The following is a 24,576-nucleotide window of genomic DNA, read 5'->3' as shown; positions in this document are numbered from 1 at the left end:
CCCTGTAGTGCATTTGCACAGCTTTCCCAGCAAGGAGTATTATCTCCAAGGGTTAGAAAGGCTGGATTCATCTCTTTTTCATGGATAGCGTAGGACCCACTGATAATGGGGTACTTTGATGCAGTAGTGGGCTTGAGCACGATATGGCCATATAGTGGGACCAAACCCCCATTTTTATTTATGGATTGTCTTCAGATTTGGTAGTAATTTCTTTTGCATTTGCGCGCTATTCTTTTTTAATATACATGTCTTTTGGTTCATAGCTGCAGCAGCTTTAGAAATAGATGGGTATGCTCCCCCAAAATTTTTTGCCTGTTTTTGCTGGGAAAGCTGTGCAAATGCACTACAGGGGACTCCTCCTATATCCACTTGATGGTGGACACTGATTGAGTACAGGTGTGTGTGGGGGGGGGGGGGGTGGGGAGGGTTGCTCAACCTCGATAGTCTGGTCAGACCGAATACATAATAAACAGGCAAAAAATTTTGGGGGAGCATACCCATGTATTTCTAAAGCTGCTGCAGCTATGAACCAAAAGACATGTATATTAAAAAAGAATAGCGCGCAAATGCAAAAGAAATTACTACCAAATCTGAAGACAATCCATAAATAAAAATGGGGGTTTGGTCCCACCATATGGCCATATCGTGCTCAAGCCCACTAATGCGTCAAAGTGCCCCATTATCAGTGGGTCCTACACTATCCATGAAAAAGAGATGAATCCAGCCTTTGCGTGGCAGAAGGAAATACGATCTCATATTGAATGTCCTATCCTCCAATGAGGCTCTAACTCATCTGAAATAATGAGAATGAAGTTTTTATAATGTTTTGGCCAACAACATTTGATGACCCGAGTCAAACATTAATTGTTACTCTTAAAGTGGTCGTAAATGTATTTCATGAAAGTTGAACTAAGTACGTATATATGTAGTGTTTACTTATCTCTCTCCAAAGCTCTAAGTGACGTTTCTCTCTGGTGCTTTGTTGCTCTGTTATCAGCAGAGTCGCTTCTGACAAGTTCTCCGACACATGAGATAATATTAGCTGAAAATTTGTGACGAGGAAGGAGCTTAGAGGGAGATAAGCAGGGAGCTTGTCTATTAAGACTACAGCTCGGCAAGTTCCTTCGTTCCTATACCTATGTGAAGGAGGGTGTGTCCCTTTCCTCCTAAGTGCAGTTTCTCCACCTTTCCTCATGTACTGCTGGAAGATGAAGAAAGGTGCACTTTACCAAGATTGTAGCATGGGGAACACAGCAGATATACAAGTAAAGCTTATGTAGGAGGGTTTGTTCAATCTCTTTGTGTCATCTGAGGCTATTCACTTCACTGGGTATATGTGAGGGTTTACAACCACTTTAATACACGGGTGGGGTTAGGCCTTTGCTCAGTTAACTGTTCAGATATATGTTCTTTTTTCTGCTTAAAGGAGTAGTTGAAGTCAATAAAAAAACAAAAAGCAAACATAGTTACTCACCCCTATCCTACAGCATCTATGAACAACTGCAGCCGTCTTGTTCCCACTTTAAGACTGTTAGCGATTACATGTCCACCACTCAATTCTTGATCTTCTCACAGCAGATGACAGTCATGTCAGTCACTGCTTTCTGCTCTACTCCTCCAATGCTCACTGGTCAGGTTGGGAAATAACTCTGGCTCTTAGCCACACCCTGAAAGGCGAACCAAGCTGTCAGTCAGGCAAACAGGTGGATCCTGCAAATATTGTCGGGATCTTCCCGAGCCAGGCACAACTTTGTTACATCAGCTAATATCCTGCAATAGTGCACTATGAGTGACTCGATTCACAGGAGAACAGAAGTAAATGTACTCCTGTGACCAAAAGAAGCATGGTCACATACTGTAAACTTGGGCCATACTTCTCGTTTAAATTATGTAATATTCACCAACCTTAAAGGACAATTCACCTTCATGAAAATATCCTTTAAATGTTCATCCCACCCCTCTGAGTAGAGTAATGTGGCATTCTTCACTGTGTGTCTCTGATTGGCTAGTATCACACAGCCTTTGCCATAGCCTAAAAGTGAAGCTGTCCTTTAAATCAGTTACACTAAAAAGAGGGTCCTCAAGAAACTTTTTAGTTATCCAGAAAAAAATAATATAATTTTTTTTCCTAGATTCAAACAAGCAGAACAGCTACCATTGTTTTTCTTTGAGGCTGGATTCACACTATGTGCAGCGTGGCTCACAGCAGGGGTCCCCTGTGTCCCCATTCATCATTTCAGGTCCGAATTAGGTCAGAATTTTTGCCTGATTTCGGTCATGAAACTGAGCCAAAGACGTACAGGACCTTTCTGCAGTGCGTTCTGCGGCAGCCCCGGAGATGTGTGAACCGGCTCCAATGAGAGCGAGTCACACTCTCCTGTCATGAGAATTAGATTCGGGGAGACCTGCATCCATAGTTACATAGTTTGTCAGGTTGAAAAAAGACATCAGTCCATCCAGTACAACCTATGATGTGTGTGTGTGTTTGCTATTAACCATACATTGTATACCCCTTTATGTTGTGGTCTTTAAGGTACCCATCTAATAGTTTTTTGAAACTATCGATGCTCCCTGCTGATACCACTGCTTGTGGAAGAGAATTCCACATCCTTACCGCTTTGACAGTAAAGAACCCCTTACGTATTTTAAGGTTAAACCGTTTTTCCTCTAGTTTTAGTGATTGGCCACGTGTCTTATTGTATTCCCTTTCTCTGAAAAGTTTGTTCCTAATGCTAAGGTCACCAGTACAGTATTTGTACATTGATATCATATCCCCCCTCAATCGTCTCTTCTCCAGAGAGAATAAGTTCAATGCTTGCAGTCTTTCCTCATAGCCGATGCCCTCCATTCCCATAATTATTTTTGTTGCCCTTCTCTGGACTTTCTCCAGTTCCAGCACATCTTTTATGAGGACCGGTGCCCAGAACTGGACAGCATACTCCAGATGTGGCAGGACCAGAGTCTTGTAGAGTGGGAGAATAATCTCTTTATTTCTGGAGTGAATCCCCTTTTTTATACATGCCAGTATAAAAATATCCAATTCATATAAGTGTAAACCCAGCCTAAATTAGACATGTCCTTTATTGCAAAATACATTGCTGTTTTATAAATAATGGATAACAATAATAATAATTATAACATTTTGTTGGTCGCTATGGGAAAGTCATTAAACAAGAATTTTCCCTGACACAGATCACTGAAAAAAAGCTTAGTGCCTCAACTTTACATCAAACATCGACATGCAGACAACAGAACAAATTACATAACCATCTACTGTTTAATGGTGTGCCAAAGGAGTGTATTTCTGTTCAGCACGTCTTGTGATCCAAGGTCACAATACCTTACATCTACACCTATACCCTGATTCAGGAAGGCATCTTCCTATGCCCTCTTAGCTTTCTCCTGTACAAAGAATCAGCATCATCACTTCTGCATAACTAGCTGGCAGAAAGTAGTAAATTGTAAAAAGTAAAAGTAGCAGAATTGGGAAGTAGCAGCAGAGTGATCTTCTTCACTCACTGTGCAGTGGGGCAGAGCTGTGTGAATCGCAAAAATGGCTGAGCAACATTAGGCATCCTCTGGCAAGTATAATGTTAAATGTATTGTATGTCATATGCATGCTGTTGTGGTTGTCACGAGTTAGCCTATAGTTTTGTCTGTATATTCTTACCTCCTTGCTGCAGTGCTTCTGTCTTACCTCCCTTCACATGTGGTGTTTGGGCTTCTATGGGCGTCGCCTACTCCACTGTGGGTTATGTCCTGTTCCTGTCAATTACTTCCTGGGTCACCTCCCTGTTTGCTTACCTATATATACACGTGCTCAGTGCACTGCTCCTTGCTTGAGCAACATCGCTGTTCTCTGAGCTCCCATCCGTGTATCCCTTGGCTATTGTATCTAATCTCCTGTGTACCGACCCAGCTTCGTTTCTCCATCTATGTTCGTCTGCTGCCTGTCCTGACCTCCGCTTGTCTCCTGGATCTCCTTATAGTCTCCTGTTTACCCTGCACACGCCAGCGGTCTCCACATGCTCAGCTGGGCCTACCTGGGGGCCCGCGACCTGGTTCCAGTCTGCTGCAAGTCCATCCCCACCATCAGGGGCCCTGGTGAAGAAGCAGGCTGGGGCTTAGACTCCGCGCCCTGGGGAATCCTGAGCTGGGGATCTATAAGGGCTCACTACCACAGACTCGTTGACAGTGGTATGTTGAACAACTGAGCTTTCAACAGCTAATGGTGGCCATACAAACATTAATTGTATTTTCTGATTGATCTCCCGATTGGAATAAATGTTTGATAGTCAAGAACACAATCGATTGATATGCTGCACACAGGAATGTGGAATTCGATGGATATTTGGAAGTTAGATACAATCGTAGATTATCAAACATATCTCTGTATCCATCAGGCAAATTAATGAGCCAATATATCTAAATTATGACTGAATCAATTCAGTGCTGTTGATTGGATGCAAAACAATCTAAAATATTCCACCTTGGCCAATTGACCCAATTGATCAAACCCGATCTAAACCAAGTCTAAAATCGTTCAGAAGGGAAATTATGGCTATTGTAACAGGAGTCACTTTGGTTAGGGGGCCCGTGGAACCCAACTTACCTTAGAGAGGTTAAGAAATCCCTCTTTCAGCTTCCTAGGCCCCTCTTATGTGTAAGTCACCCTGTGTCTTTTAGGGGCACAGGATGACCAAGAAAATGATGGACAGCTACTTAATGGACACTGAGAATATGGTTTGGATTACTTCAAATGGGACAGTAATAGTTATCAACAATATCTCTCAGGAAATACTGTATATGAAGACTATTCCTGGTCTGTTTGATTCTGAGCATGTTAATTGAAAGAGCTGGTCACATTGGCCTTTGTTCCATGTTCTTCAATGTAAGAGACGGACAGTCTGTTACTGGTGGTCTCCTGCTATTGTCTGTGTATTGAGGTGTTATGTGTTTTCTGCTAAGCATGTCTGGCCCATTGTTAATTGTTAATTAACTCACCTATTGTTTCTCTCCAGATGGCTAGGTAAATAGCTCAGATTACGTATGTTTCTGTATACATTTTCATCTGCATATGATAATGTAATCAGGCTCACCTGACCTGTGTGTGGTATATATTGTGTGTGAGTCTGTTCAATAAATGTTCCAGATCTTATACAAGCTATTCTTGGCTAGTTTTGTATGGGGGCGGCTAGAATATCTGATATCTATGTTCAAGACTGAAGGAAGCGGTATTCAGATGGAAGCCCACAAGCACATTGTGGGGTCGCAGTTCCGTTATAGCTATTCAATCCATTTCTGATTCAATTACATTGATTGATTTGCACATCATCGGATAATAACATTGACGTGTATATGGCTACCATTATATTATTACATATTTACATAGCTGAGTGTGTGTATTTTTTTAAGTCGCTACCACTTTTCATATCCCTGTACATTGAGTTCGCTAAGAAACACATAAAAACGTTTTTTGAATGTCCCTACACTCATCGCTGACACCATCAACTGTGGAAGAGAGTTTCCCCTGCCCTCTGCTCTAACAGTAAAGAACCTCAAATGCAGTTTAGGACTGAATCGCTTCTCGGAAAGCATCATTATGTGGCTGCATGACTTCTTTAGAAACCTTAAGTTAAAACGGAAATACACTGCACCTGAGCAACACAAGCCAAACCATTGTTGATTGAGAGAGTGAAGTTCCACTTTAAATAGTTTCTTCCCAATTCTAAAGATTTAATGATTTGTATCCAGCTGTTGTTACAAAGATCTGGAATTTGAAGAAATTTGATGCAAAACAAACAGAGCTTGACGTAAAAAAGAGAGCTACAGGATAAAAATAGATAGAAAGTTCCAGAAATTCTATAGATAATTATTAATTATAATACTGAGTGGCTAGTCTTGATAAAAGTTATTGTGGCTAGAGTATTAAACTGGAATCGTGTGTGTCTAGTTTCGAATCAGTGTGTTTATAGCCTGTTTTGTTACCTTGGCAATTACAGCTACGACTTAGAAGTGATGCAAGTCTAAAACATCCATACATTTAAAACTTAAGACTGTAGAAACACATACCGACCATTGACATTACAGCATCAATGCAATGAGCTAGTTTAAAAAATGAGTGGAAAAAAACAGGTTTAGACTTAGCCTTTTATTAAATGTATTATTTATTACAGGTATTTATATAGGGCTGACAATTAAAGCCTTGCGTACGCTGGACTTAGTTGGGAGTGAAAGGCTCAGACTCATCATCCATCCCCACTGCTGGGGATGAATGAAACTCAATGAGATGCTAAAAGCTGCTGCAGCTGGAGAGTGTGACTAATGTTTAGGGCAGTATGCACCCATAGACATATTATCAGAATGAAAAAAAAAAGAGAAAGCATCAACCAAGCACTTCTGCTTGTACTGCCAGCACTGTAAAATAGGAGAGAAGATACACTTCCTAGCACAAAGACCAATCCCAAGGCTGCCACGGGGGAACATTTTTAAGATCAGTGCAGATTATTCTCATGCTATTATGTTACAGAAGTCATTCAAGCTCATCATCACAGTGTCACAGATCTTCATTTAGATACCATGGACAACCACCCAAAAATCTATTCTGGGGTGGAGCGTTCAGGCACTCCCAGAAAAATGAGTGTACCAGGCGAGGCGTCTTTTTCTGTAGTGATGAAAGGAAAAGAAAAACAAGTGGTTGTAAATCTTAAATTAAACAAACTAAAACCACTGGCACCAGACTATGCACTATATTGCACATGACACAATCACACTAAATGTAATTCATCAGAAATGTCTATTTCTCTCAGTTAGCCCAGTTATCCACTCCATTGGATAGACTCCATTTATGGGAGATAGGAATTAGGATTTGACATCCAAAACTTCCTGCAGAATTCAAAATCCACATACAAAAGAAGCTTGCACTGCTCAGTTAAGAAATACACAGGTCACATTGCTACCCAATGTCTACACGCATATGCGTGTAGACACCAGAAGAAGGCTTGGTCTTAAAGTGGATAATGGCTAAAGCTGTTCCTTGGATGTTACACCTCTCTATGTGGCTAGACTGTGAAAAAGTCTCACATACTCAGAACGATTAGCAGAATGTGTTTTGAGGTGTACTTGCAATTTCTTCATTTTTTAAAGAATTGTGGAAAAAATTAAAACTTTGCCATGCCTCTTACTAAATACCTTGGACAGTCTACTTTCCAAAAAGGGGTAATTTGGGAAATATTTGTACTTTCCTGGCTTGTTAGGTCCCTTTCACACAGGCTTTCCTACCAGGTCCACCTGTCAGTTTTTTCAGGCGGACCTGATCTGATGCTCCATGTACCTCTATGAAGCAGTGGATGTCAACGGAGACATGTCCGCTGACACTCGCTGCTATCTGATCTGATCCTGTCTGCGAAATCCAGACGGATGGAAACCCTATTTTCCATCCGTCTGGAGGATTGGATCAGATAGATCGGATAAAAACGGACAGGCGGTCCGTTTCCATCCGATCTCCCATAGAGGAGAGCGGTGCTCTAAAAGGTCCATCTCTGCAAAGTAAGCGGAGACGGAGTTGTCATCCACCTGCTCAGCGGGGATTGGCGGTTCGATCCCCGCTGAGAAAAATGGAGTCCGCCGAGCGCACCGCTCATGTGAAAGGACCCTAAGGGCTCTTTCACACGGGCGGTCCGATCAGATCCGCCTGTCAGTTTTTTAGGCGGATCTGATCGGATCCTCCATGCAGCTCTATGGGGCAGCGGGTGTCAGCGGAGGTCACCTCTGCTGACACCCGCTGCCATCCGCATCCGATCCTGTGCTGAAATCTGGACGGATGGGAACCCTATTTTTCCATCCGTTCAGTAATCGGAGCAGAGCGGATCTGATGAGAGCGGACAAGCGGTCCGCTCTCCTCCGATCCCCCATAGAGGGCAGCGGGTGCTGAGACACCTCCCTCTCCGCTCTGCAAGCGGAGACGGAGCTGTCATCCGCCCGGCTCAGCGGGGATCGCGGATCGATCCCCGCTGAGCAACACGGATCCGCCTGCGGAGGCGGACCGTGTGAAAGAAGCCTTAGGCCCCTTTCACACATACTGCCCGTTCAATTCATCAGTTCAGTCATGTCAAAATGTATCAGTTTTCTGTCCGTTTTCCATCCGTTTTTCGTCAGTTGTCATCCGTTTTTCGTCAGTTGTTATCCGTTTTTCATCCGTTTTTCTTCAGTTGTCATCCGTTTTTCGTCAGTTTTTCATCAGTTGTTATCAGTTTTTCATCCATTGTCATCCGTTTTTCATCCGTTGTCATCAGTTTTTCATCCGTTGTCATGCGTTTTCATCCGTTTTTCATCCGTTGTCATCCGTTTTCATCCGTTTTTCATCCGTTGTCATCCGTTGTCATCCGTTTTTCATCCGTTTTTCGTCCGATCCGTTTTTTTGACGGATGAAAAATAGGGCATTCATCCGTTCAAAAAAAACAGACATTGACGGAAGCGGATGAAAACGGATGTTAACTGATGATCATCCGTTTTTACATAGAGATACATTGATGTCCATTTTTCATCCGTCAACGGATGGATGAAAAACGGACAAACGGACAGCATGTGTGAAAGGGGCCAATGAGATAGGCCGCCAGTATATCAGGTGTGATTAATTTTCAATGATTGGCACCATAGCTTGTAGACTCTATAACCTTCACAAAGACCAAATAATATACACTGATTTGGGTTATTTTTAGCAAAGAAATGCGGCAGTAAAAATGTTGGTCAAAATTTTTGAAGAAAAGTTACTAGTTTGCAAAAGTATATAACAGAAACTAAGAACATTTTTTTTTAAAAAACGTTGGTCTTTTTTCATTTGTAGCGCAAAAAATAAAAACCTCAGTGGTGATTAAATACCACCAAAAGAAAGCTCTATTTGTGTGAAAAAAAATATTTATATCTCTCTGCCTATATTCTCTTGGGATTTGTAGCTGAATAAATAATTACTGCTAAAGCTTACTAAAATGCTTATCTAGGCAGAGCTACAGATTGCTACTATACCTCGATCACTAGCAGCTCTGTTGGCTAACACGAGGGAAAGCTGAAGCTGACAAATGCTGCAAAAAGTCTGATTCTCAATAACTAATCTACACCTGCATGTACTTCTTTTCTCTAGTACTGTTTAGCCAATTCTCCCTCATTAAAAATGACCTACTGCTGGCCAGTTTTACATTGTAAGTAAAATCTCAAAAATCTTTTTTTTTTTTTTTTTTGTTTACCAACATTTTCATTAGGAAGGTCAGAAAAATGTACAACCATATGAAAAGAAAATGTTTACAGTAGTATTACCATTGCCGTCTTTAATATTGATTGGACCCTGGGCAAAACATTTTTTGGGCCCTCCTGAATCCGCTTATTAACTAATTGCGGGCAGTGCATGCTCAAGGGACAGCTGCTTTGGGCCTCACAATAATGACTGGGCCCAGGGCAGCTGCCCCTTTTGCCCTGTGTTAAAGATGGCCCTGAGTATTACAATATATGTAGTTAACAGACTTGATGTTTCAGAATGTTGTATCAAGGCTTGAACATACAACATATCCATACATAACAGAAATAGTAGACTATAGTTCCAAAAAAAGTATCAAGTTGACCAGTCATGTAGACATGAAAAGTGAGACCTACAAAAAGAGGTATTGGCAAAAAAGAGACTAATGAAAATGGAACAATAAGAATACAAGAGTATTATGGTATTGGATTTAAAGGTATATCCCAATATGTCAACTTTTCCCTAAAAATGTGCATAGTATTGTAAAGTGCATGATAGATATGCTCAGATAGCTTGATCAATTCCATTCTTGCTAACACCTGTGTCCAAGGAAAGGAAGAAGAACGCCGGTTAAATGCTATCATCTATTGGATGGAACTAAAAAGGGTGTGGAATAGTCTGATACAAAAGGTGGGTATATCGGGTATGGAAGAAAACAACAGGCATATTTGTGGAGTAAAGGTGATTGTTTTACCTACTAATTGTGTTACCTTTGTTGCAGTTTGTTGCCACAGAGGTTGTAGAAATTTGCTGGTCTAGAAAATATGCATGAAGGTTCCTTGATCAGGGCACCCCCTAAAACAACATGGGGAGGGTGTAGGATAGAAGGAGTGTATCTTGGCCCGGGGTCATATACCATCTGGTGTGTAATTTTATTGGCATTTCCTTGATGGATGATGCGCGGGCACATTTAGCTATTTGCTGACAGGATTATGCGATCTTTGCTGACAGTATTATGACAGGAAATGTACCAGGGGATTGGAGGAAAGCTAACGTGATACCGATATTCAAAAAAGGGCAGAGGCATGTCCCAGGAAATTATAGGCCTGTTAGTCTGACATCGATAGTATGTAAACTTCTGGAGGGGATGATAAGGGACTATATCGTAGAGTTTGCTAAAGACAACAACATCATTAGCAGTAATCAGCACGGGTTTACAAATGGGCGTTCTTGTCAAACCAATCTCTTAACATTCTACGAGGAGGTGAGCTGTGAGCTAGATAGGGGGAGACCAGTGGATGTGGTGTACCTGGATTTCGCTAAGGCGTTGGATACAGTTTCCCACAAGCGCTTAATTTATAAAATATGGTCTGCAGGCATCGACCGCAGGGTTTGCTCTTGGATACAGAACTGGCTAAAAGGGCGTGTCCAAAGGGTGGTAATAAACAGCGCATACTCAGACTGGTCTGAGGTGGTAAGCGGGGTCCCCCAAGGCTCAGTCCTGGGACCAAACTTGTTCAATTTATTCATAAACAGCATTGAGGACGGGATCAGTAGTTCTATATCAGTTTTTGCTGATGACACAAAATTGGGCAGGGCAATAACTGCACAGCATGAAGCAGATATCCTACAGAATGACCTGGACAAAATAACAGAGTGGGCAACGACATGGCAAATGAGGTTTAATGTGGAGAAGTGTAAGGTTTTGCACTTGGGGACTAAAATCATAAAAACACAATACACGTTAGGGGGGGGAAACCTTGGGGGAATCAAAAATGGAGAAAGATCTGGGAGTCTTGGTAGAGGATAGACTAGGCAATAGCATGCAATGTCAAGCAGCAGCTGCCAAAGCCAGCATAATATTAGCATGCATAAATAAAGGGATGTATTCCAGAGATAAAACTATAATCCTTCCACTTTATAAAACTCTCGTCCGACCACATCTGGAGTATTCTGTCCAGTTCTGGTCGCCAGTCCTCAGGAGGGATGTGTTGGAGCTGGAGAGAGTCCAGAGAAGGGCAACTAAACTGATTAGGGGATTGGAGGACCTTAATTATGAAGAGCGTCTGCAATCGCTTGATTTATTCTCCCTGGACAAGAGACGCGTACCAGGGGACATGATAGCAATTTATAAATATCTCAATGATGATCTCGGCATAGAAAAAAAGCTATTCACTCGGAGGGATTGCATGAGGGCTCGAGGGCATACAATGCGATTAGAGGAGAAGCGTTTTAACCTCAAGCAACGTGGGGGGTTCTTTACTCTTAGGGCTACAAGATTGTGGAATTCTCTATCACAAGAGGTGGTTTCTGCGGGAAGTATGGTGGCTTTTAAAAGACTCTTAGATGTACATCTCAGAGATCAGAACATTCAGGGGTATGAGAGATGATGATTACGGCCACGCACACCTACACAGGTTGAACTGGATGGACTATTGTCTTTATTCAACCTCACATACTATGTAACTATGTAACTATGTAATTTACGCAGATTGTCTGTCATGATACCCCATTCCTCATTCGTCAAAGAGCAGTCCAGATCTGTCTCCCATTTGAGCATAGGTTTGGGTTTTTCAGGGAGGGAAAACCCATTAGGATATCTATATATACAAGAGTTCAAACCCCTATCTCTTGGGGAAGATATGCAACTTTGTTCAAATTAAGAGTAGGTGTTGGAAAGGATAGGGATAATTGTTTAAAAAAAAAATAATCTTTGAGTAGCGTATACCGTGCAAATTCCCTTAGGGGTAAATTATATTTTGATTGCAAAAACTCAAAAGAGCAAAATTCATTATCATTTGTAAAATATTTCAAGTTGGTATGGCTATGACTTTGCCATAATGCGTAATGACTCCTGTCTCTAAAGGCTGGAGTGAAGTGAGGGTCTTCTATATATGATGCTAAAGGAGGGGTGGTAGAAGCCATATTGAAAGTGTCTTTATATCGTAACCATAGTGGACACGAGTGAGTGACCATTGTATTAAGAGTATGAATCATAGAATGCCCTGTAAATGAATGGGAAAAACAGAATATAACTCAAAGGAGAGCCATGGGATGTTACTACCTGAGGCATATCATTGTGCAAGTTGTGTGAATCTTGCAACTAGAAAAACAAAACCATAAGTTGGGAAAACCCAGACTGCCCAATGGTTGAGGTCTATGCAGAAGAGAGTTGCTATATCTTGTTTTTTTATTAAACCCAATACATTTATTGATTTCTCTTTGAAGGGAATCTAATTAGGTTTTAGGGATTAATAATGGTATGGCCCGAGAATAAAATAATAATTTAGGTAATATGGCCATTTTAATTACACACATTCTACCAAGGAAAGAAATGTGGTATGATGACCATCATTTTAGTAGAGATTTTACAAATGCAAAAAGTGATGGGTAATTGGCTTGAAAAAGTGATTTGTAAATACCCAAATAACATAATGATCGTATACACTAGGTGAATGAGAATCTCTCCTGAAAAGAGGCTGTCAATCCAGAGGGCAGGTTAATGGGCAAAGCTGAATATTTGGATAAATTTACCCCTAAACCTGAAAGACCTTGGGAAATCTTTAATTCAGAGATAAGGTTAGTTAATAAAATAAGGTGTTCTGGTAAGAAAAAGAGAACGCCGTCAGCATATAAACTCATTTAAAATTATTTTGTTAATTCTTTTATTCTGAGTTACTACCCAGGAGTTTAATTTTAGTTTCAGGGGATTGGTATAGGGCAGTAATGGCGAACCTTGGCACCCCAGATGTTTTGGAACTTCATTCCCATGATGCTCATGCACTCTGCAGTTTAGTTGAGCATCATGGGAAACATAGTTCCAAAACATCTGGAGTGCCAAGGTTCGCCATCACTGGTATAGGGCCTTAAAGCCATGTAACAATTTGTCAGAGACATATTTGGGGAGTAGGTGATTGAGATAAGACCGGCTAACGCTATTGAAAGCCTTATGTATATCGAGGCTGTGGATGCAAACTGAGCGGAAATGCAGATTAGCCTCTTGAAATACATTAGTGATTAGGCAAATATTGTCCGTAATTTGCCCACCTGGTATAAAGCCAGTTTGATCCGAGTGGACCAAGGAAGTGAAAACAGCAGCCAGTCTATCAGCCAGCAAACTTCCAAATATTTTGAGGTTGTTGCTGTCTCTTAATGATAGTTTGATAGAAATTAGCCAGCGGCAGGACAGTTTTGCATCAGCTAGAACAAGCGCAACCACAGCAAACTACTGCCCAAATTCTATTTAGGACCCATTCACACTCATGTGTGATACAGCCAATAATTAGGACACCCCAGAACACTTGTAGATTAGCTGCCAATGCACCTGCTATAGAGTTTACATCAATACACATAATGTGTGTTGTGGTGTGTTGTGTTGCCAAAAATTCTATATGCGCTGTTTTCATATGTCAAGATGTACTGTCAGCCCATTCAAAATTCAATAACACATGTAAACACATTGCGTTAATATAACACATAATGTGATTATTGATTGGGGAGAGCAATGTTGCAAAATTGCCTGTGAGACATCCCCATTTACCTTGTAAGATTTTTTGTAGATATGTATATACCTTTATGCAATAACAGTCAGTGTATTTTAGATGAGGGTATAACTGAAGGCAAAGCTGTTAGGTTATTATTAAAGTAGAACTATAGGAAAAGCTTTTTATTTTCATTTTGGATAGAGTAAGAGAAGATTATAACCCCTGTCAGTTTTTGCCATCTGTGTCCCATTGGGGAGAGTTACCTGCAATTCCTGTCCCACAGCCAAACAGGAAGTGAGAGGAAATCCCTGCAAAATAAGAGAATCCCTTGGGGCCTCCCAGGTCCCCATTGGAAGATTTCCCCTCGATTACTTTTCTGGGCACAACCCAAAATTTAGCATTTTCTTTTAGTTTCACTTTCAATGACAATGACAATGGTCAGCTTGACAAATCAAGAGGTTTAGACTCCCTAGCGGAGGAACAGACTTCAATAAAAAACTAAAAGGTGTTCTAGTCCTCTCACTTCATGGTGTCACTATTAGTAATTTCCTTTAATTTGTTCTTAAAGTATTGATTAATTGATTAATAAAGTATTCTGAATCTGAATCTATGGGACAGGAAGAGTTTGTTCACACTATGTGCAATGGCCTTCCCTTTTCCACACTGGATAAACACAGGTCATATGGATACATAGAAAACAATTGCTGGTGTAATGTGCTGTGCTGTGAAGAAAAATGCAGCATGTTTGCCTTTTATGACAGCACTCTGAAAGGCACTGCATGCTAGTGCACAGTAGTGCAAAGCACAACACTGTTGTGCAGAGACATGGATGAAGTGTCATATATGACATCTCAAATAAATTTAAATTTAAAAAAGGAAGCTGACTTTAATAGCTGCCCACATGATAAAATACTGCATCTAATGCACCCTTCGCATCGTAAACGTCTCCATGTGTTGCATGTAGGGCATCCCATTCATTTTAGTGATTTGCCCTATGCACTGATAAAAACTTTCTAAACCTAAGCCCCCTGAGCACATGTGCCCTTTGCATTTGTACAGTATCCCAGCAAGCACCAAGGCACTTTCCTCCCTGTCCAAGCTGTGCACTCATTTATCAGGTTTCCTCCCACTGTGCAATATGCCTCCCTATGTGAAACACTTCAGACAAGCTGAGCTGCACCTGAACAGCATGAGCAGACCTCTGGTAGGCAAAGGGCACTATAAATGTACCTGGCAATCTCGCTGGTAAGCAGAAAAGATCCAAAAATGATATTCTCTCTTCTAGCACCTACCCAGGAGGGTGCCACACACACACAATGAGATTATCGGACAAATAATTGTCCCTTTCGCTATACCGGCTGACACCCGTCCACTGACTACACTCTCTGGAGTGGTCCCCTTCTTGGACAGACCCATGGGCAAGATCCTCTGTACTCACGATACTGCTTTCCAGATTCTCACAGTGCCCCAACTCCTCAGACAGCTCTCCTGGACCTCTGGGTTCAGCTCCACTCTGTAGGTTCACCAGGCTGACTGCCTGTGACTGTCACCAACTGCTGCAGAAGAGGAGGCAGCCACCACCCTCCTTCTGGGACTCTGCTTCCCGCCAAAAGACCTCTATCTCACGTGCCCCTGGCTTTTTATACCCTGCCCCACAATGCACCGAGACAACCGTCTGTGCCAATCATGGTGGCTGTATCAAAAGCCTGCGAGTCATTGACCAGGTTTATTCAACTATCCAATGTGCCTCCCTATTGGACACAGTGGGGACACTCCCTTAGACTGTATGAATCACACACTGGGCACACTGAGCAGACCTAACTCACAGATCCTGCTCCCTGTTAAGCAGAGTGCAATATAGAATTTACCTGCCACTCCTCTGATAGGCAGACAGAGCCAAAACTATAGTGTACTCACTCTCCAGCACCTTTCTAGGAGGGTGTTACATCTGTATGGGCCTTTAGTATGTGGACCAGTGAAGGGAAATATCTCCAATGTGGTACAGGTGGCAAAAAAAAAAAAACTGACAGGGGTTATAATTCTCTTTTGGGCTAGGTTCACACTTGTGCGATGCCAGACATCGCATGTGATCTGCATCGCATTGCTGTGCAGATCACATGTGATGAATGTGCGATGTAAATTCAGCCATACAGCTTGTATTGAATTTAAGCGCACAGTTTTTATGTGCGAATTCAGCAGTACTGTTTGTGATCCCATACCTGTCCAATTTCACAGTTCATACTGCAATCTGCAAACTAATTTGGGGATGTCATTAACTTTACATTGACACCCGCAGCGGTTTGCAGAGAGCAGTGTGAACTGCCTGCAAGTGGGATGCAATGCGGTAACCTGCACTGGAATCGCGCTGGTTCCCACATCGCATCAAGTGTGAACCCAGCCTTAGCTCCCATTCATAATAGTGCGTTTTCTCTGTGTTTGCTATCCTGCTGCATTACACGGTAATAAAAACGTCATTCTTCTCTATAGCAACCATTCACATCAATGAAGTGCAGCTGCAGCCCGATATTTATAAGGTGCAGGAGCTTCTTTGGTACAGTTGCAGTGCATTTTTTGCCCCATAGACTTCTATGGGAGTGCATGTAACTCCATGTAAACTGCATGTACATGCATTTTTAGTGCAGTTTTTGCAGAGTTTTGTGTATAGAATCTAGTCTCCTTCTCCTACGAAAAAAAAAAATGCACCAAAAACATGCAAAGTCACACTACAAAAATGCACTGAAAATGCATCACGAAGCAGTACTAGTGCGGTTGTGGCAGAGTTGTGTGCATAAAAACTAGTCTCCTTCTCCTACAAAAAAATACACTAAAAAGGTATAAAGTCGTATTCCAAAAACCGACTGAAAAACGCATCATGCAGCACTAGTGTCAGCATGGAATTTTGCTTCATTCACACGCTGCAGTTTTATCACCTCCAACTGCTTGCCTGAACCTGAGCATACAGCTGCTCAGGGTTGTACACGTGCCGCAGCTGAAAGTCTGTGCTCCGTGGGTGCACCAAAGAGTAAACAGCATGTCGCATTTAGCAGGCGTTTCCGCTGCAGAATGTCTATGGGGACGCACGCAATTGCCTCATAGTGTGCCATTTACAGGGTTAAATTAGGTGACATAACACCTCCTCACCTCCTGTCAAATGCCCACTGAAGAGCGAGTGACTGCACGTGTGAACAAGCCTCAGCTCTATCCAAAGGGAAAAAATTATTTTAACAACTTGCTGACCAGCCACCGCAGATTAAACCATGGCCGCGGTGGCAGGTCACCAGGTTCCCACGAATTGTCGTACATGTACAGTGCTTCGCAGGAGCGATTGTGGGGGTGCGCATGCCCATTCGCCAGCGGGGAAGCTGATCTGTAGGGCTGGCGGCCACGATTGCTGCTGGGCACCCATGATCGCTCCCTGTGGAGGGAGAACGGCGGTCTGCTGTTGTAAATCAATCTTCACAGGGCTCCTGTGTTCCTCCTATTTGGGAACACAGGTCCCTGTGTTGATTCCATAAGCCCATCCCCCTCACAGTTAGAAAACACCCCCTAGTCATTAGTACAGTAACAGTGCATATTTTTAGTACTGATCACTGTAGTGTAGCACTAATCCCATGGGAGCTGCTGTGTGTGGGTTCCCCTGGGTTACCATTAGCAACAGTAGAACATTCTGACATGTTTCCAAGTGTTTTTACCTCACACAAGGACCACTCCAGTTTCGTTGGTTTTTATGTTTTATTAGGAACTTGGAAAGGAGAAGGGATGAGTGGGATACTCCAACGGAACTGAATTATGCACAATAGGCAGGAACGATATAGAAAATGCCGATTGACGCTGGTTAACGTTGACTGACGCTTGTTAACACTGATTGAGCTAGTCACGGCTAGGCCGCTTACTGTACTTTGCCTTTCCTGTGAAAGAGTCCTTTTAGCTTCCTAAGGCACTCCTTTCTTGAGGTAGCTATCCTTCATAGTAGACTGCACTGCTGAGCAACTTCAGGGCCCTTCCTGGCACCCCCTTCACCCTCTTATCTTCAGGGCTTAACAACTTGGCACCCCCTTTACTGTAACACTCCGGGTTAGCTGACTTCTGGATCCCCTTGACCCCTCTGGAGTGGTACCCTCTCATAGGCAGACCCCTGGGCAGATTCTTGAGTACTCACGATACTGTTTTTCCAGAAGTATTCTGCCCAGCAGCTCCACTTGGCCAGCACACTGGATCCTTCTGTAGCACAGCTCAACTCCTGGTCCCTAGGCTGACTGCCTGGACCACCTTCATCACATCAGTAGGAGGAGAGACAGCTGTCCACCTCCTCCTGGGACTTTGCTCCCATCAAAAGACACCCTGTCACATGCCCCCTCCAGATTTATTTCCAATCCCAGGATGCAGTGCAGCAACTCCCACCCACTGGGACAGTCATAAACCCTGGTGTGCTATTGGCTAGGTTTCCTCCACTGTTCAACAAGGTCCCTCATTGGATACAGTGGGGAGACTCCCCAGTCTCAACAGGTCCCACATGGAAGCATGTGACAGGCTAACTAACAGATCAGACCCTCCTGATAAGCAGAACAGGGTCACACATATGTTTTGCCTAGCACCTACCTGGGAGGGTGCTGCAGTAGTAATGTCACTGGTCCTCCCAAAAGTGTCAAAAATGTCAGTTAGGGCTCTTTCACACGGGCGATCCGATCAGATCCGCCTGTCAGTTTTTTAGGCGGATCTGATCGGATCCTCCATGCAGCTCTATGGGGCAGCGGATGTCAGTGGAGACACCTCCGCTGACACCCGCTGCCATCCGTATCCGATCCTGTCCGTGAAATCTGAAAACCCTATTTTTCCATCTGTTCAGGGATCGGATCGGATCGGATGAGAGCGGACAGGCGGTCCGCTCTCATCCGATCCCCCATAGAGAGCAGCGGGGGCTGTGACACCTCCCTCTCCGCACTGCAAGCGGAGACAGAGCTGTCATCCGCCGGCTCAGTGGGGATCGGCGGATTGATCCCCGCTGAGCAGCACGGATCCGCCTACGGAGGCGGACCGTGTGAAAGAGCCCTTGGGTGTCCGATCTGTCCGTCGCAATGTCACAGTCCCGCTAAAAATTGCTGATCGCCACCATTACTAGTAAAAAAAAAAAAAAAAAAAATTAACCACTTTACTCCCAGCCCTATTTCGGACACTTTTTGTTCACAAGTTAAAACCAGTATTTTTTCCTAGAAAACTACTTAGAACCCCCCAAACATTATATATATATATATTTTTTTTAGCAAAGACTCTGGAGAATAAAATGTCGGTCATTGCAAAATTTTTTGTCACGCGGTATTTGCGCAGCGGTCTTTAAAACGCCATTTTTTTGGAAAAAAATTGAAAAATCACATTTCACTGCATTTAAAAAAAAATAAACAGTAAAGTTAGCCCATTTTTTTTGTATATTGTGAAAGATGATGTCACGCCAAGTAAATAGATACCCAACATGTTACGGTTTAAAATTGCGCCACCCCGTGGGATGGCGACAAACTACGGTCAATAGAGATCTCAATCTGCGACGCTTTAAATTTATTTAACGGTTACCAGTTTAGAGTTAGAGTGTAGCTCTTTTTTTTTTAATTATTGCCCATGCTCTAGCGATCGCAGCGATACCTCACATGTGTGGTTTGAACAGCGATTTCATTCGCGGCTCGACTTGCGTATACGTTTTTTTTGTGCGCGAGCTAATGGTGACGGGGGCGGCTAAATTTTTTTTTTTTTTTCCTAATTATTTTTTCTTTTTTTTTAACTTTATTACAGGTTTTTTAAAAAAAAAAAATCTGATCACTTTTATTGCTGTCACAAGCAATGTAAACATCCCTTGTGACAGCAATATGCAGTGACAAGTACTCTTTATGGAGGGATCGAGGGTCTAAAAGACTCCAGACCCCTCCACTACACTTCCCTGTATGCAAAACGCCGAAAACGGCATTTTTGCATACAGCCGTTTTTCAAATCTGCCGCCTTTTGCAGCACAGTAACCCGGAAGTGACGTCATGGACGCCGCCTCCGGGTTACGTCATCGGAGACCCGATCGATGCCGTTTCCGGCATTCATCGGGACTCCATCCAGCCGGTGGGACGGGAGCCCCGGGCAAAGCCACGGAAGGCGGCGGGAGGGGGGGGACGTCCCCTCACGCCCCCCGGGTAACGATCGAGTGGCTCCCGAGCCGCATCGGTCGTTACCGACGGAAAGCCAACCGTCGGCTCTAAACAACAACGGTACCGGGATGATGCCTCTAGCTAGAGGCATCATCCCGGTATAACCCCTTAAAGTCAGCCGACGTAGGTCTACGTGGCTGGTCGTTAAGTGGTTAAATAGACATAAATCTTTCCCCTAGTTTGTAGACTGAATAACTTTTGCGCAGCCCAATCAAAATACACTTATTGGAATTTTTTTTACCAAAAATATGTAGCAGAGTACAAATTTGCCTAATGAAAAAATGTGATTTTTTAATTTTTTTTTATTGGGAATGTCATATAGCAGAAAGTGAAAAATATTGTTTGTTTGTTTTTTTCAGAATTGTCGCTCTTTTTTTGTTTTTAAAAAATAAAAATCGCAGAGGTGATCAAATACCACCAAAATAAATCTCTATTTGTGGGGGGGAAAAAAGCATCAATTTTATTTGGGTCGCACGACCACGCAATTGTCAGTTAAAATAACGCAGTTCTGAATCGCAAAAAAATGGCCTGGTCATTAAGGTGGGGAAAATCTTCCAGCCCAGAAGTTGTTAAAGATACAATTTTTATATGAGCACCGAAATCTATATGGCTCTGGATATATCCATATAACGTAGCGAGTACACTAGAGACGAGCCATTTGTGCTGAGGATCTGACACACAATACACAAAGAAGTGACTTTGAGAAGAGTTAATATTTAACCTTCTAGTAGCAGAGAGGTTAAACCCATGGCTGTGTCTTCCCATTAGAAGGTGGTGCTAGGTGAGAGCAGGAATGTGACTAGTGCAGTTTGGTGAAGGGAGGGTGGGGTCAGGTAGAAGCAAATGCACTGAACCAACAGGAATCAGCTATTTACCTGCTGCAAAGGTGAGACCGAGCTTCCTATTCCTGCTGCGTACAATCTACAGGGACTCAGCTCGTTTGTTTCTGCCATCTACCTGGACTGCCTTGGAAACATGAATCGCTGCTAGAGTATTTCTATTCCAAACAAGGACTAACGACTACCAAAATGAAGAAGAACAGCTCCATGCAGGGGACTCTTAATAAGCTTTTTGGAAAGAAAAACAATAGTCAAAATTCACTGTACGCGGACAATCCACCATGGATGAAGCCTAAGGGAATCAAGAAGGCGTCCGTTGACTACCATGGTTAGTGACTGGGACTCTGATGGGGATGCATACGTCAGTATTTGTTATGTGTTGCTACATTGATTGTTTTAATTTAACCCCTTTTCTATGGTAAGATTGTATATCGCCCTGTATGGGCGCGTTGATATCTCCTTCGCTTTTATTCCGGTTGGATCCATATCAATCTCTGCAGAACAGTAGAGATCTGTTCCTTTTAATCGAGGTTACCAAGAGATCAGCAGCATTCATTAAAATTTGATGGTAGAGCAGCTTATGGACCTGTTAGACTGCTCTCTGTGTACAGGGTGTTTGTCAGAGGAAGAAATGACAAACCATTATTTTTTACTGCACGCTATCTTACCTTACTGGTTATACTTTGTACTTCCTCGTAATGAGATCTAGCTATAATATTGGGCTGTCTTATCTTCATTTGTATTTTTTTTAAATGGGTGAAAAGGAAGGGCTTATGGGAAAATGCGCAGTTGTGATTTTACTAAGATTTGGGAATGCGGATAAATCTTGAAACCGACAATCCAAGTTTAAGTGACTCTCAAATCTAGAATAAAGGTCTTATATGTAAAGAAGATGGCAAATACTTATAATGCTGTACTCACCCGCCATTAAACACAGCTCTGATCAATTAAGATCTCCGCCTGACGTTGGTGCAGAAATCCAACACTTTTGGAAGTGTCAATTTCATGGCCTCCCTCTGCACTCAATGCTGATCCATAAGTTGGTCATACACTAAAGCTGGATACACACTATCCAACTTTTGTGGTTAGATTTCCTTCTGATTTACCTTTTCTATGTAGTGCAAGGGCCTGCCAGATTGCATACAAATTGAAAGTGTTTAGGTTTGACCTCATATTATATGGTTTTGGTAAGTCTAAAGGAAAAAGTCTTCAGAAAATCTAATAGTGTGTATGGCCCATAATGGGCTTTATTCATTCTGCCTGCAGGCTGAATTAAAAAAGGAAAAAAAAAACAGATCCACCATCCATTGTATACAGCGCAGATGAACGAATCTCCCTGGGCTATTGCATTCTGACAGCTGTCAGAACACCTGGACAGTGGTTGCATCTGATTGGATATAGCCACTGTTTTGGCTGACAGCTTTCTGCCCAATGCCTTTCAATGGAAGGATGTCAGGCAAGAAGGGGCTGACCGAGTCACTCTCAAAGCAAATTTTTTACTATTTCATCAGTAACTCAGAAACTCCCATAGGCCTGCTTTACTTTACTACTGTGCCCTGTAGTGATGACGTAGGGTTCACATAAGGAATTATTGAGTGCAGATGGAGACTGGGACATAAATACCCTTAGGCCCCTTTCACACACGGAGTCCGTCAGGCGGACTCTGTTTTTCTCAGCGGGGGATTGATCCGCTGATCCCCCGCTAAGCAGGCGGATGACAGCTATGTCTCCGCGCTGTGTGCGGAGACACAGCTGTCAGGTCTCCATTCTTCTCTATGGGGGAATCTGATATGAATGGACCGTCTGTCCGTTCTCATTCAATCCGATCCGCCAGACGGATGGAAAATAGGGTTTCCATCTGTCCGGTTTTGATGGATCGGATGTCAGTGGACATGTCTCCGCTGACATCTGATGCCCCATAGAGATGCATGGGGCATCCGTTCAGATCCGCCAGAAAAACTGACAGGTGGATCTGAATGGACTCCATGTGTGAAAGGGGCCTTAAGCTGGATACACACTATACAACTTTTGTTGTTAGATTTTCTTTAGATTTACCTTTGTAGTGCCAGGGCCTGCCTGATTGCAAACAAATTAAAAGTGTTTAGGTCTGACCTCATATTATTTGGATTTAGTAAATCTAAAGGAAAAAATCTAAAGACAATTGTATAGTGTGTATCCAGCTTTAGAAGTTTTTACTGCACCAATTTCAAACCGCAAGTTATCTCCACTGGAGTGCAGGGTGTGGAGCAATAAGGTATTTATTATTTAGGTAAAACCTTTAATTGGGATTTGATTAAAGCCGGGTACACACTATTTGTTTTTTTTCCAGTAATTTCGGAGTTACTGATGAAATGGTAAAAAATTTGCTTTGAGAGTGGCTCTGTCGGACCCTTCTTGGCTGACATCCTTCGATTGAAAGGTATTGGGCAGAAAGTGGTCAGCCAAACAGTAGCTACATCCAATCAGAATCCAACTGTTCACATCTAGTCGTAGACACTGTACTAACCGTGCGAGGTTAGTACAGCAATCTTCCCCGCTGAGCTGACAGGGGGACGGCCCCTCTGTCAGAACACTCCGATCATCGCTCTCTGCCATTGGCTGAGAGCGCTGATTGGGAGTCAGTTGGCTGCTGGTTTTCCAGGGTGCACGTCCAACAGAAACTGGCCGACTACACAGACTGACATACAGACAGAAAGGCAGAATGTCGGGCATTTTTTTTTTTTTTTTGAAACGGCAAATGTCTACCGATGTTCTGCCTGTGTGTACCGGGCTAAAGGAACAGGCTTTGCATAGAAGTATGCTTTGCATAGAATCTGAATTTTTTTTTTTTTTGTGGGCTGTGTCCCCTTGGCAACATTTCCCTTAATTTCCTGTTCCAGACACCCAGAAGGGGAAAAAAGGGAAGATCTCTCCAAAGCGAGAGAAAGTCTCCACTTGTAGAGTTGTCCCCAGAACAGGTGTCCCCACTATTTCTTTGGAAATGTATACATTTTAGGATTTCCCATTACTTTCTTTATCAGAGATAATGGTCATCAGGACCAACAGGGAGAGTACTCTTCCCAGCAGGAACACAGGCCGCAAAAAAAACTTGACGTAGGTTCTAACCCTTCAACACAGGGATCCTCAAACTACGGCCCTCCAGCTGTTGCAGAACTACACATCCCATGAGGCATTGTAAAACTCTGACATTCACAGACATGACTAGGCATGATGGGAATTGTAGTTCCTGAACAACTGGAGGGCCATAGTTTGGAGACCCCCCTGCTTCAGCCAAAGCCTGAAAACAAGTTTGCTTTACATACAATATAAAGCGGTAGTATACTCCGCTTTTTATAATAAGGCATACCTGTAGGTAAAATGAATATTCAGCCGCTGACACTAGCGGCGCATGCGCTCTGAAGGTCTGGCGGACCTTCAAAGCTCCTTGCTGGAAAGTGAACTCCCGCGCGCATGCGCGAGAGTGACATCATCGCGGCTCCGGCCACTCACAGCACCGGAGCCACCGAACCCGGAAGAGATGCAGAGGGAACATGACAGCTCCCTAAGCGGTGTCCGGGTGACCATGTGGGGGCTAGTATTTCATAATGTGCTAGTATGCGATGCACATTATGCCATTGTCTTGCAGGGTTTTTTTTTTTTGTACTCGGGGGATACCACCGCTTTAAGTAGAAATGTAAAAATATTATTTCTTTAGCCTGGTTTTATGGCTTGGGGAAACCGTTATTGCCAAGACTGTCAAACTTTTAGAGTAAATATGTTTAACCCAATACAACAAAAGAATGTATGCCCTTAAAACGCTAAATGGATGATGGCATAAATAAATGTCATGTGATTAGGGGGGA

General features: G+C 42.9%; 1 protein-coding gene across 1 annotated transcript in view; it reads left to right on the top strand.

Moving 5' to 3' along the window:
* Positions 1 to 20,923: 20,923 nt before the first annotated feature.
* Positions 20,924 to 24,576, top strand: part of LOC309545378 (uncharacterized protein C6orf132 homolog) — a gene marked incomplete at its 5' end in the record, with an annotated part of 56,999 nt that continues 53,346 nt past the window's right edge. Inside the window, one exon of the mRNA XM_082244551.1 lies at positions 20,924 to 21,062. Coding sequence (XP_082100677.1) covers positions 20,924 to 21,062 — 139 coding nt within the window. The remainder of the gene's footprint in view (positions 21,063 to 24,576) is intronic.

Source organism: Pelophylax lessonae (genome assembly GCF_965119305.1).
Source record: "Pelophylax lessonae genome assembly, chromosome: 2".
NCBI classification, from domain to species: Eukaryota; Metazoa; Chordata; class Amphibia; order Anura; family Ranidae; genus Pelophylax; species Pelophylax lessonae.
This window is presented reverse-complemented; position numbering and strand designations above follow the sequence as displayed.